The 12,677-nt window shown below is 39.3% G+C and overlaps 1 protein-coding gene across 5 annotated transcripts in view; it reads left to right on the top strand.

Moving 5' to 3' along the window:
- The first annotated feature begins 239 nt into the window (after positions 1 to 239).
- The window catches only part of DCUN1D4 (defective in cullin neddylation 1 domain containing 4), a 49,493-nt gene continuing 37,055 nt past the window's right edge, over positions 240 to 12,677 (top strand). For 4 of the 5 annotated variants that reach the window (XM_069856070.1, XM_069856071.1, XM_069856069.1 and 1 more), the window contains exons 1-3: positions 240 to 356; positions 8,356 to 8,426; positions 9,392 to 9,431. In XM_069856070.1, coding sequence (XP_069712171.1) covers positions 332 to 356; positions 8,356 to 8,426; positions 9,392 to 9,431 — 136 coding nt within the window. In that variant the 5' untranslated portion in view covers positions 240 to 331. The remainder of the gene's footprint in view (positions 357 to 8,355; positions 8,427 to 9,391; positions 9,432 to 12,677) is intronic. The other variant, XM_069856075.1, reaches the window with a different exon arrangement.

The following is a 12,677-nucleotide window of genomic DNA, read 5'->3' as shown; positions in this document are numbered from 1 at the left end:
CTCCCCAGCCCTTGCCGCCGCCGCCCCCGGCCACCGTCCCGGGCGGGGGGCGAGGCGGCCTCTCCCTTTCCCGGTACCCCCGGCCAGTGGCCCCGGGGCGCGGCCCCGTCCCCGCCTGCAAGGGGGGCGGCGGGCGGCACAAAGCGGCGCCCCTCGCCCGCGGTGCCCCGGCCCGGTGGGCGGGCGGGGGCGGCGGGAGGCGGGCGGGCGGCGGGGCCCTGGCGCCAATGGGCGCCGCCGGGGGGCGGGGCGGGGGGCGGCCGCGCTTGGGCTCCGTGCTTGGGAGCGGGGCAGCGGGAGCCGGGCCGGGCAGCGTGTGCGCCGCACGAAAATGCACTCGGATGCCGGCGCTGTCAGTGAGTAGTGGCGGGGCCGCCCGCCAGCGCCGCTGGCCCCTCACCGGGGAGGCCGGGCCCGAGCGCGACGTGGGGCTCCCGGGGAGGCGCCGGGCCTGGGGTGGGAGGGGGAACGCGGGGCCTGACGCAGTTCGCCCGGCTCGGCCCGCGAGCGGGGAGGGTGCGTGGGGGGGCGGACCGGGCTGCGGCGCTTCCCGGCGGCCCCGCTCGGGGTGGGGAGGGAGCGCTGCGTGTGCGCGACGGTGAATTCAGCGGATTCCGCCGGGCCGGTGCGGGAGAAACGGGGCTGTGAAGGGGAACGGGCCCCGCGGTGCATTGTGGGAGGTGGAGTCTCTCCTGCGGCTGCCCCGTGCGGCCGGGTGGGAGAGGTGGGGGACGGCGGGACTACAACTCCCGGCAGGCGCTGCGGTGCCGCCTCGCTGTGCCCACGCTGGAGGGGGTGGCGTGACTACAACTCCCGGCAGGCACCGCGCCGCCGCCGCGCTGTGCCTGCGCCGGGGGGGGCGGGAGGCGCAGCCCTGCGCGGAGCCCCCAGAGCCGCGGGCAGCCCCGGGCTCGGTCCGTGCGGGGCGGGTTCCGGCTGTGTTTCCCCAGCGGGCGGGACCGTGTGCTGCAGGCAGGTCGCCTGGCGTGGGGGGGTCGCACACCCGTGTCGGGTGTGGGGAAGCGAGGCGGGGGGGGCTCAGGAATGGTCTCCGTCCACGCCTCCTGGAGGAAGGGGTCTGTCACCCCCAGCGCGGAGCTGCCCCGGCGGGGCCAGGTTCCCCATTGCTGTGATCTCCCACCGACGCGGCCCCGAGACGCTTCGTTACTGCAGGACTCACTTATGGGAGAGATAATGAAAATAGAAGCTTTGATCATACGTTAATGAATGATGGTCTGACTTTTGGACAGAGTCCTGAAAGCAATTATGGAAAGAAGTGCTGCGTAGGGCCTGGATTTTCTTGAATCTTCCTGTGTTTCTCAAAATGAGAAATCGGACAGGAGCAGCCTGGTAAAGGCTCTAACTCACAAGGCTACGCAATTTCTGTAGTGGTTCCAGTTTGTTTTATCTTTATATTTGTGGATCATTATACACTAGCGGTTAAGGCTCTCATTGAAGCACAAATAACTACCTCATGAAGGATAATTATTCTAGAAAATGCCTTTTGTCCAGTCTCTTTGTTGTGTGGCCTGTCCAAAAACCATGTAGGTCTTCATTTGACACATGTAAGCTGCAGTTACAAGTATTTCAGAACTCATGTAGAATGTTGATGACTATATAATGATTTTATGTAATTTTTAAAAATCCCTCTGCAGAAAACAAGAAGAGGACTGTTTTTCAGCCTTCCGCTGTTACTGGCTTTGAAATGACTCAATGTTCCATCTCGATATTTCTTTTTCTTTTGGCAGTTCATGGCCTTATATGTGTTAAATTGAATGCTTTCCTAAATCAACTAGCTTAATTGTAGCTTCATTGTGGTTTTTTTTTCTTATTGATTTAAATGCTTGAACCAGAAGTATTCATGGCATACATTTCCAGGTACAGAGATTGACTTGTTGTTTCTTGACTGAGCATTTCTTTTGAGCCTTCTTTTTGGCTCTTCTAAGATTTTTATCTGTTCATGTGATATAAACTACACTAATACATTTTTGCTCAGTCACAATTTACTTTCTGAGAGTGATTGTATGCTTTTCACGTTATGTGAGAAAATCAGCTTTCCTATTTCCATTGCAACTGTTCATTTCTTGCAGCTCCAGTAGCTGTAATCAGAAATGTCTTCTGTGTGCAAGGTCATGCAGTGAGTTGAGTTAGGCAAGTAAACAGTCTTGCCCCCACTACTTCTCTTCAGTCTTTTGTATTGGGATGAGATTTTATTTGTGTAATTTCAGCACTTAAAAACATTTAAATTTATTTATATCTGAGTAGATTTTGTGCCAAATGTAAGTGAATTATTAATCCTGTTGTTTTCTTTACTTCCACCCCCTCAGTTTGGAGGTATTGAAAACAAAGACTTTGGGTTTTTTCAAAACATTATTTTGTAGTTTTGTTTCTGTTTTCACTCAGGAGAGGAAAACTTGCTTAATTTTTATGTCCTGCACTTGCCAAAAGGCATTACAGTACAGTAGGAAGTACAGTAGATCCCATGAAAATATACAGCTCTTGTGTCCGGTTTAAATGTTAGAGCATTTAATAGTGTGGTTATTTCTTCTACAATAAGTAAGACTAATAACAGGGGCTTAGAGCAGAACTCTTATTTTAAATGTACCTGTATTTTTTCTTACACTGTCCAATTAAGTTGTTTCATTTAAAATTATAGGTCTGAGGTTAAGCAGAATTTCTATGTTTGGCTCATAAAGAGATAGAAATAACTACTAGTTTGCCAAGTGTTTTTATAGTTGCATGTGTGTACGCGTGTATATATATCTATATCTATAGTTGGTACAGCTGCAAGGCTTCAGCTTGCCTTCAGGAACCAGCTGGTGCGACACATGCTTCTGTCTCACTTGATGCAGATGTGTGGCTGCACAGACTGTGGGGCTCTCTACTGCAGCTGCTCATTACTGCCTATCAGCTGTAGATTACTGCTTCTCTTGCTCAACTGGTGAAGTGGTTTGTAGGAGCACTCTCTAATGCAGTCAGTCAAATGTATCTGGGTTAGCTCTTGCCACTTCCTTGAATTGTCTAAAGTGACATGGCTGATTTTTGCCTGAAGTGGGTTAGAGAACGCACCCGTATCCTGTGCTGCTGGCAGAGCTGTGGGGTCTGTAATGTTTGGCAGAGAGGAAGAAGCAGACAGGTGGGGCAGTAATGGTTTTGACTGGCATAGCTGTTCCTATCCAAGATCTGCCTGGTGCTGGATACGCTAGGAGTGCGTAATTGGCAGGGTTGCATTTCTGCTGAATTAGCTAGAGCACCAGATAAAAAGTTTTTATTAGCTTTATGCCCTTTGTAGGATGACAGATGACACCTAGTCTGGCACGAAATGAAGACTAGTGCTGGCAAAGAACTCTCGGGCCATAGCAGTCGATGATGCAAAATTAACTCCTTGACACTTTTTTTAAAAATTAATTTGATGATAGAGTGAGAGTTGGACTGGATGAAAACTTTGCATCAAACAAGTGTAAAATTGGTTCTGTATTACAAGCTTTGTAGCTCAGTTTCCTATGATCTTGAATTGTAGATTGAAAGAATGTCTGTCCAAAGCCTGGGTAACACAAAATCACTGAAATGCTGTTTGTTTTGGTAAGACATACTTTAGGAATAGATTTAAATAAGCTCTAATTATCCACTGCTTTCAGTCATTCTTTTCCAACTGCAGCTGTTCACTCCACCTTTATTATGTTCTGGCAAGAATCTCCGTTAGGAATGCTTATCAAATATATTTAGTAGGTATATGAAGTGATATTTGCAGCAACAGAAAGAGGCAGTTTGTACCAGGAATAGTGTTAAGTCTTTTCTATAAAAAAACAAACCCAAAACATGTGACTAAAATCACTCCTCTCCTCAAAACAAACCCTAAACCCCCACCATGAGCCAGTGTGCAGGGTTCTTTAACCCATATCTTAATGCATTATATGGTAGCATAGCTCTTATTTCTTCAGAGTCAGTTTAAGGTAAATGGAAATGCATGCAAATCAAAGTAACAGTTACACAGCTTTTGCACTGCTTAATTTGCTCTTAAATTCTCACTGACCTTTATACTGTGGTAGCGTTTTTTGTAAGCAACCTGTCAGACCAGGGTACTTTTAAAATACGTAGATAGAAAAAGGATTTATTCCTATACGTAAAGAAAAAAATAATGCTTTTCCCTATCTGTGTAGCATGCAGTAATTTAAAAAAAATTGTTGCAGATAAAGTGACCGGCTAATCAAATGTGGTAATACCAAATGTTAGAGTTGAATGTGAATGTTTGATGTAAAATGATAAGCAGTTTGTTATGTGTTGTCATTTCAGCCACATTTTGTTGTTTGGGGGGTGTTTGTTGCTTTCTTCCTTTTTTTTTTTTTTTAAATAGCTTAAGTGGCTCTGTATTTTGTTTCAGAACATTTCAGGCTGTTGTGTTTGGAAAAATATACACAAATTTGCAGCTGTGGGTTTGGATACTGCACAGTGATGCACGTTTTTCTCTTGTTTTCTGCGCTTAGTAAGGAATACAAAAATTCTGCTTCCTGAACATAAGTGTTGAAGGCTTTCACCAAATGTAGGTTTCAGATCTGAACTTCTAAATTCTAGTATAAGTTACCTTACTATTAAGATAATTCTGTAAATAGAATATAGAGCATGAAATGGTGTAGTGCACAGAAGATTAAATGCTTCTTTTTTAATGCATAAAGTTTATTTAAAACTAATTAAGAAGACAGCATTTCGAACTGTTATTTCATGTACCACTACAAGTTTTCTGCAATTCTGTTCTTTGAAATCACGGAAACCAATTAAATAAAAGCAAAAGTGTAAGCATGCTGTTTTCCTTTTCAGGAATGAATGCTTAGTATGAGTTTTCTGTCTAATAGTTGTTTTTGAGAAGGTTACAGAAAATTATCCATGGTATTTGTCCTGATTCAGATGTATCTTAGCAGTAGTAAAAATTACTACATCAACTACTTCCATGCTTAATTTTTACATATAGAGTTATAGATATGGCATTTATATGGCATGTCTGTCTAGGATAAATATCCTCAGATATTTATTACTGTTAAGATTTTGTATAGATTCTGTATTTGCTCAGAAAAAACAATCAAGCTTTTAAAGGAAACTTGGAGTCAGCTGTCAGTCTAGTTTAGTACTGTTGCTATTTTTTTCCTAGGTTTTTAGTAGATTATATGGCAACCTGTAGCTGTGTTTTGTCCAAGCTTTTAAACTGATAATTTTGACAGCAGGAACAAAGTTATAAGTTTCAATTCAGGCAGGTATGTGTCTGTGTGTGATTAGGCTCTTAGGCAGAAATACTCTTTTTTTTCTTCTTTGTTTTTTTTTTTTTTCCAATTTGACTAGTTTGCCAACACACTGTTCTCTCCAATGAAAAGTTTGACCTTTAAAGTTCTTAAATGTCCAATAGGAAAGTTGAGCATTAGGTTCCATTCACCTATATCTCTTATTTATATTAAGATATATTGATTTTTTTTGTTTGTTTGTTCATTGTGTTTCATATGTTTGTCTTAATTTTTGTCTAGTTTATTCTGGAAGCAAGCCCAGCGAACTGTTTCTTTTGTTCCTCTGTAACTGTCAAGTCCATAATCTATAATATTTTAGAAGTTATTTTTAAGCTGTTTCCTTTTTACGTTTAAATTTTAAATGAGTGTAACTAATAGACTAACCCAGACTTTAACACTTAATGTGAAGTGTTAATGATGAACTGTAAACAAGGTTTAAACTCCACTTGCTTGTCACGTTGACTGTGCCATTTTCCCTGTGATAATTTTCAGGATGGTGGTGATTGAGCACGGGAGGTGTTATTTTTTTTGGATTTTGTTTCTTCAAAAACATTTTTTTCAAAATATGCCTTTTCAGTGGCGTAGGATACTTTGCGTATCTTCTGTGCAGTACTGATACAGCAAACACTGTGACCAGTTCAGAAGATTAACTAAGCTGTAATTTAACATTGCTAATTCATTGGCTGCTGCTCATACTTGCTTTGTAACAGTGACTGCGGAAGAAGCCTGAATTTTTGTTTTGGGTAGTAGCCCTACTTTACAGGCTTCCCCCGTGAAATAGAGAAAACTTTGGACTCTGATTCTCCATATTGGTGTGGTTAAACAAGTCTTTGTGGAACTAAGGTGTGATGCTTGTTGTATAAGAACTGTAAAATATATTTGTATGGCCCCTCTGTAGTCCATCATAATTGTGTAAGCTATGCGTGAAGTAACAGCTAAAAATTGTAAGAATATTTCCAGTGGATGTGTGAAACACACTGATGTGAATGATACACTTTGAAGTGCCTAGGAATATTTTGTTATAAAGGTGAATACCTAATATACATATAATCCTAATTTTGAAATATTTTTTCTGTTGTTTTTAAAAGTGTCATCTAAAATTCCTGTTTAATATTGATTGAGAATAAAATATTTGCTTGATATTCTCAGCTTGTTGCCTCAGGTATAACTGGTTTCTCTAAAGGTTCATGTTCTTCATAGATTTTGGGCTAAGCAACAAGGAAAATTTTTAAATTAATATTCCAGAAAGATTAGTCTGGTATGGGAGTTAACAAAATAAATCTTACCTTTTAATCTTGCCCTTCTCAGAACAGATTTTACATTGTTGAGTGTCACTCCCTCCTCCCCCCTTTTAAAATTCTTTTATGTTGAGTTGAAGGTGGGCTAAGAAAGTCAGGATTAGTTTTATTTTTTTCAGAATGGTTCTGCTTAGTGTTGTTTGACTAGGAAAAGTGGAACTTCTTTGACAATGCAGGAAAATATCTAGGACCCTGTTAAAGTCTTCTGTCTTATCTTGGTAATAAGATGAAGATTGTGTTTGACTTCGTATAGTGAAATATAGCTAAAGTTGGAAACTCCATCTTTGGCACTTCTGATGAAAGAAATTGTATTGCTGTGGTGGTGGACTGGGGACAATCCACTAAGAAACAGGTAGTGAAATGATGCTCTCCAGCTAACATAGTAAGTGTAACATAAGATTCCTGAAGGTATCTTTTTATTTTTATTTTTTTTAAATTATTCAATGCGACAAGCAAATTCAATAACAGTATGTGTAACAAGTATGCTTACAGCAGGCAGTTTTTTCAGACCCACTATTTAACTTAATAGCAGTGTCATTTGCTGACCTGGGGATTTGATATTCAATGATGACTTTGTTTATTCTTAGATTCTGGGTCATCACAAGCCTATATTGAAAACATTTGTTTGAAATGGAAATATGGGAATTATGTTTTTGACCTTATTTGCATCTTGTATCAGCTACTGGGCAAAGCCAAATTAAATGTCTTCCAGTAGAAATGCTTTAATGCATTAGCTGGTTGGTAGTATTAGGCACATACAGCTTTTCATGTATGGAAGAACTGTGCTAGAAATACTTTGCTTGTCATATAGTACATGTCTCTAATTAGAGTGGTTTTGTGCACAAGTTCTAGTACAGTTGCTAGTTTACTTCCAGTTTAAGTGGAAATATTGTATAATAATTGGTTGTCTTTGATCTCTGTCAGCTGGTTTGTGTCCAGCTTCTGAGATTCTTTTTGGTTTGTATGGTTGCTGGTTGGATCACTGTTGATCTTTTTTGTAAATTACTTATTTCCAGTTTTGTCTTCAACACATTTCTAGCAGAACCAGGGGATTTAAAATAACAGAGGAAAAAGTAGTTTGGCACTTTTTTTGTAACTGAAGCAAACTCAGGTGTTTTATTATGGGAACACGGAAGCAAAGTTAATGCCTATGGAATGGCTTCTTTCATTAAGTGTTGGAGTATTTTGGTGTTGGTTTGATTTGCTTTGGTCTTAACAGCTGCTGTATCGTGACCTTTGGTTCATTATACAAAAGTCGTATTTCAATTGTGTCAATATATTCCAGTCACTTAGTTTTGGAAGGAAATTAGTGTAAAAGCAAGTATGTGTGTACAAATAAAATTATCCTTTTTTAAAAATAGCATTTTTAGTAACGAATTTAGAATTTTACATGGTATTTGAAATGGTTTTGGAATAGATGGAATGTAAAAACTGCGTACCATGGAAACTATAGTGATGCCTAGTTTACAGGAAAAAAGTGGTAAATATTTCTTTTTAAAAAATATTTTGTATTAAACTGTAGTTAGCAATAGTTCTCTTTTGCTGGGGGTCATCCGTGCCTTAGAAAGATGCATATGCAGGATAGCTTTTGCAGATTTCACTTACTGATTCCACTTGGTGTTGAAAAAGTTGACACTGAAAAAGTGTTGAGATGGCTTTCATTTTATAGTTACGTGATGGTTTAATTAAACCACCAAAGCAGATTAACATCTCGGTTGCTACAGCTGGAAACCGGAGTTTTTAAAATGATCTTTTTTTTCTTTTTTTTTTTTTCTCCCCACTTCTAGATTTTCAACTGAATTCTCACCTATCAACACTGGCAAATATTCACAAGATTTACCACACCCTCAATAGGCTGGTAATGACTTGCCATTTTCTCTCAGCAAAATAGCTAGGGCTGTAGTCCAGAATGTTTTATGACTGAAATCATTAACTGATCACACTTCTAAAAACTATGATTGCCTTTTCCTATGAGAGGCTGTTGGTTTTGAATCTGTTGAGAGATAGAGGTGAGAGATTAGCAGTAGTAAAAGAGGGGGAGCGGGATGGAGGGCAGTCACACTGGTGTTTAAACACTGTTCCCTGCAACACTGGATTTATATTTTGTCTTCATAGAAAAAGCCTTCCTAGATATATCAAATAGTGGTAACCATCATCATTATCCAATTTCTTACAGTTCTTGTGGAAAGCATATTGAACGAGCAAGCTGTCTTCTTACAACCATGCAAAGAGTGAAACAAGATTTTTTTGAAGACTATCTTTGCTTGTTTGCTGTGCATTTGCATTTGCATTGTTGCAACTATAGCTGGAAATGCTAATATGGCTTCTGTTTTTACACAGCAAATTTAGTGGAAAACACTGCCTTAAAGAAAAAGGGGTAACTTGTTTCCAAGATTTCAGTTAGGTTTTAATCAGTTGTCTGTATAACACAGGTATATGTTTACTCTTAAACAAAGCCATTTCTGTGGTAAGGGGTAAATTCAATCTTTCTAATGCTGCATTTAATAATGGAATTGTTCAATACAAAATGCAAAATTCCCCATCCAATGAATAGCAATTTCCATTCTTGAAGCATAGTTTGATAGGTTTTTGATGAAATTTTTTTTTTTTTCAAATTACATGAAGATTATCCTTGAATTTACCAGATAAATTTGCAAGGGTGGCTTTTTAGATAAATGTGAACTTAAAAGGCAAAGGCTCTGCAGCCTTAGCTGTATGCTAAGTAATTAAGATTTAATTTATTATCAAATAAAGGTTAAAAAACATTACTGAACAGTGAAGATTGCCGTCTTTTTTAACTCTATCATTCCTGCTTTTTTTCAGAATCTGACAGAGGACGTTGGTCAAGACGATCACCAGACAGGTATTTAGTAGGGATGTAGTACAAATAGATTGAAACAATTTGAACATGCTTCATCAAGGAAGTCTCTCTAATGTAATTGAAAATTATATTTTTACAAAGCTAGAGGAGTTTTTGAAAACAAGTGCCAGGATTTTTTAAAGTTTCTCCAAAATAGATGTTCATGCTTTTAATTTATCTAGTTGTGAAATACACAGATTTCAGCCATATCTGTCATTTCTTACTGTAAGTACTTTAGAAAACTTCATGAACAGTTTCTCTCACTCCTTGGACTCAACCCATTAGACTAGCAGAATATCCATTGTTCTTCGAGTGTTTTGACTCTTGAAAGAGCATTAGTATGAACAGAGCAAAAGATGACCTTTTGTAGCTATTACCATGCCTGTGACTGAGTTTAAATGCTGTGCTCCAAACAGTTCAGCTTTTTTTTCTTGAGTAGCATTCATGCAGGTTGTTCCTGTTTCTTGTGCAGATTTTCAGTCAGTGTTCAAGGGCAATTTTTTAGTTCAAATCAATTCTCTGTTCATTAAAATGTCATTATTTTTGAGGCCTTGATCTCATGTGCGTGGTACTAGCTTGCTGCCATTCTTGATTCATCAGCATTACTACTTTGTGACTTGATATCTTGCATTCATAAGGAGGCTACCTTTTGCTACCTCCTTTTGCGCTTGCTACTTATGAGCTGGTGTCTTCCTTGATACCTTTTTCTTCCTTCTTTTCTGTGTTTCAAGCATGATACCCAGGGAGAAAGGAAAATAACTTACTGACTTCAAGCCCTGATTGCTCAGCAGAACTGTTCTTTAAAACTCACTGTAGCTGTCCTACCACCTGTCTCAAAGTTTTTATCTCTCCTGAGGTGCTGCCTATGTTTGCTGATGTTAGCCTGAGTGCTTAAGAAGGTGGAGAACCTGTCAGGTCCTCCTGGAGATTTCTGGGACACACTTATGAATCTAGTACACTCTTAGTCTAGAGCAGTGAGAAGAGGTGCATAGGACTGAATTATTTGGGATTGAACGGAGCTTACTTAGGGCTTATATACCCTCTTCTGTACTGTGACAGATGACTTTCGTAGTTGAACTGTTGTACCCTAGCCACAAAAAGCTTCTATCAAATATTTTCCTTAAGTGTCATTAATGATTTGATACTTGAAATTAGCTGGTTGTGTAAACACAAAACCTCTGCAAAACAATTTTTTTGAGGCAGGTAGTTCAAGACAGTCAGAGGTTTTATTGTCAATGTGCTAGAACTGATGTCTTCTCACATCCCCTGATGAAGATGTGGAATTTTCTACGTTGAGATCTAGTTGCTCAAACTAAGCACAAATATCAAAAATGTATAAAAATACATTCCATGATCTTTATTTGCTTTTGATCACCAAAAGCTGTTGTGAAGCATTGAGGTAATCCCCTTCTGTCACTATCAATTAATAAAAGTAGGTGTACTGAGGTATTTGGTATTTGTCTCATCTCTCACCTGGTACTTCTGTCATAAAGATCAGTTTAAGAAATTAGCCTCAGAGCTCTCATTATCTCTGTTGGAAGGTATTTGAGCATGCTGTTGGTTTTGGTGAACTGTTTTATACTGACACGCATGGTTATTCTGTTCCCTGTGTTGTGTTTGAATTGAGTTGTTTCAAAAGCTTAAACATGCCTGTTGAATGAGTTTAGGAATGAAATCCCAGCAGAGTGTAACTTTTTACAATAGTTTTAAAAGAACCTTTTAAACTAGGAAGAGAAGTATGAAATGAGAACCGAAAATAGAGGTTGCTACTGGTAGGTTCCTCGTTTTCACGTTTCATCCCAGTATTATGCTTCTGCCCTGTTTTATGTGTCCTTGTAGAGGAAGATGAAGCCCCGAGAAGATGAAGCATAACTTCCAGTCTAGTGCAGTTGAAATATGTGCTTTCTCATGTGAGGACAAATATACATGCAAGGCGCTATTTTGGCCTTTGTGAATATAGTACAGTGAAGCCTCCTATGTCCATTTCATATGGGACTTGACACTTCTGAAACATTTTACTGGAGAGCTTTATGCAAGTCTAAAGAGAATTACTTTTGAAAATTGTTTGATTTCATGTACCTAAATTTTTGGAACTTGTATTTTCCAGCTTTACTGACTGCGGAGTATGAAGTGTCAACACCTATTAATTTTGTTAAGCAGTTTATAGAACTGCGTAAGTGCTGCTAATTTGAGATCCTGTGCCCAGGAGTTCATTTGAAAGTCATGTTAATAACTCTGTAACGAAATTTTCTTTGAGTGTTGCCAAACTCAACCCTCAAAGATTACTTTTCCTAACTATCCTGGCTAATGTTATTACCTTGTGGGCCCTGCTTCTGGCTTGACTTATTAAGTACGTATCTAAATTTGGTTGAGATTTTTAAAACCTTTTTTAGAAAGTCTGAGTATTTCAATTTTAGATTAGTATTTGTAATGAGCTCTTAGCGCATATTACATTTAATTGAAAGCAGTTGTTTCTGTGCTAATCATAAATGTACTAGGTGTATAAATTACTTTAGGCAAATTTTGTCTAAGTATTAGCCAGATTTCTTTTTTGGAACCAGATCTTAAATATTTTAAAGCTAGAGGGTGGCAGTTTCAAAATCCTTTCAGTGATTTGGGAGCTAAGATGGAGCTCACTTCAATATTCCAGTCACCCATAATGGCTGCAGTCTCACAAAGTGTGTTAGCATTCAGTGTGGGTATTTATCTGAAAAACAAGGTAGACTGTAAATGTGTCATGGGCCTTTGCCTTTTCAGCTGTTTGTAGAAGTAAGAAAAATGGCAATTGAGTTTCTGTAAACAATTTTTTTTTCCTAGTATATACTCTCTACAATTGGAAGTAATAGTTGTCTTTATACTGTAACTACAAGTCTGTCAACTTTTTAATAGCTTAAAGTCATGATTTGATTGTTAAATTGTAACTTACTTACCTATCCAGACTAAAATGTCTTTAAAAGTGCGCTTCTTGTTGTCACCTGGCTTGCTTAAAATAATGAGGTCATATTTTCAACAAAATCAAGGCTTCATTCTTGTTATGAAGCTTGCAGTGGGGAATTACTTTTGCCTCTACTATATTTTTTGTTGTTTTAAAGCAGAAAACCCTCTTGAGTCCAAAGAAATTCTGTAGTGTGGAATTCGAGATAGAGAAGATGTTTTTTCCTTTTACAAGAAGATTGCAAGTTGTTTGATGTTTTGATGTGTATCTTAGTTTTCTCATCTTGTATCTGAAAAAATTGTGATTGTTAACTG

The sequence above is a fragment of the Phaenicophaeus curvirostris genome, chromosome 4 (assembly GCF_032191515.1).
Source record: "Phaenicophaeus curvirostris isolate KB17595 chromosome 4, BPBGC_Pcur_1.0, whole genome shotgun sequence".
NCBI lineage: Eukaryota > Metazoa > Chordata > Aves > Cuculiformes > Cuculidae > Phaenicophaeus > Phaenicophaeus curvirostris.
This window is presented reverse-complemented; position numbering and strand designations above follow the sequence as displayed.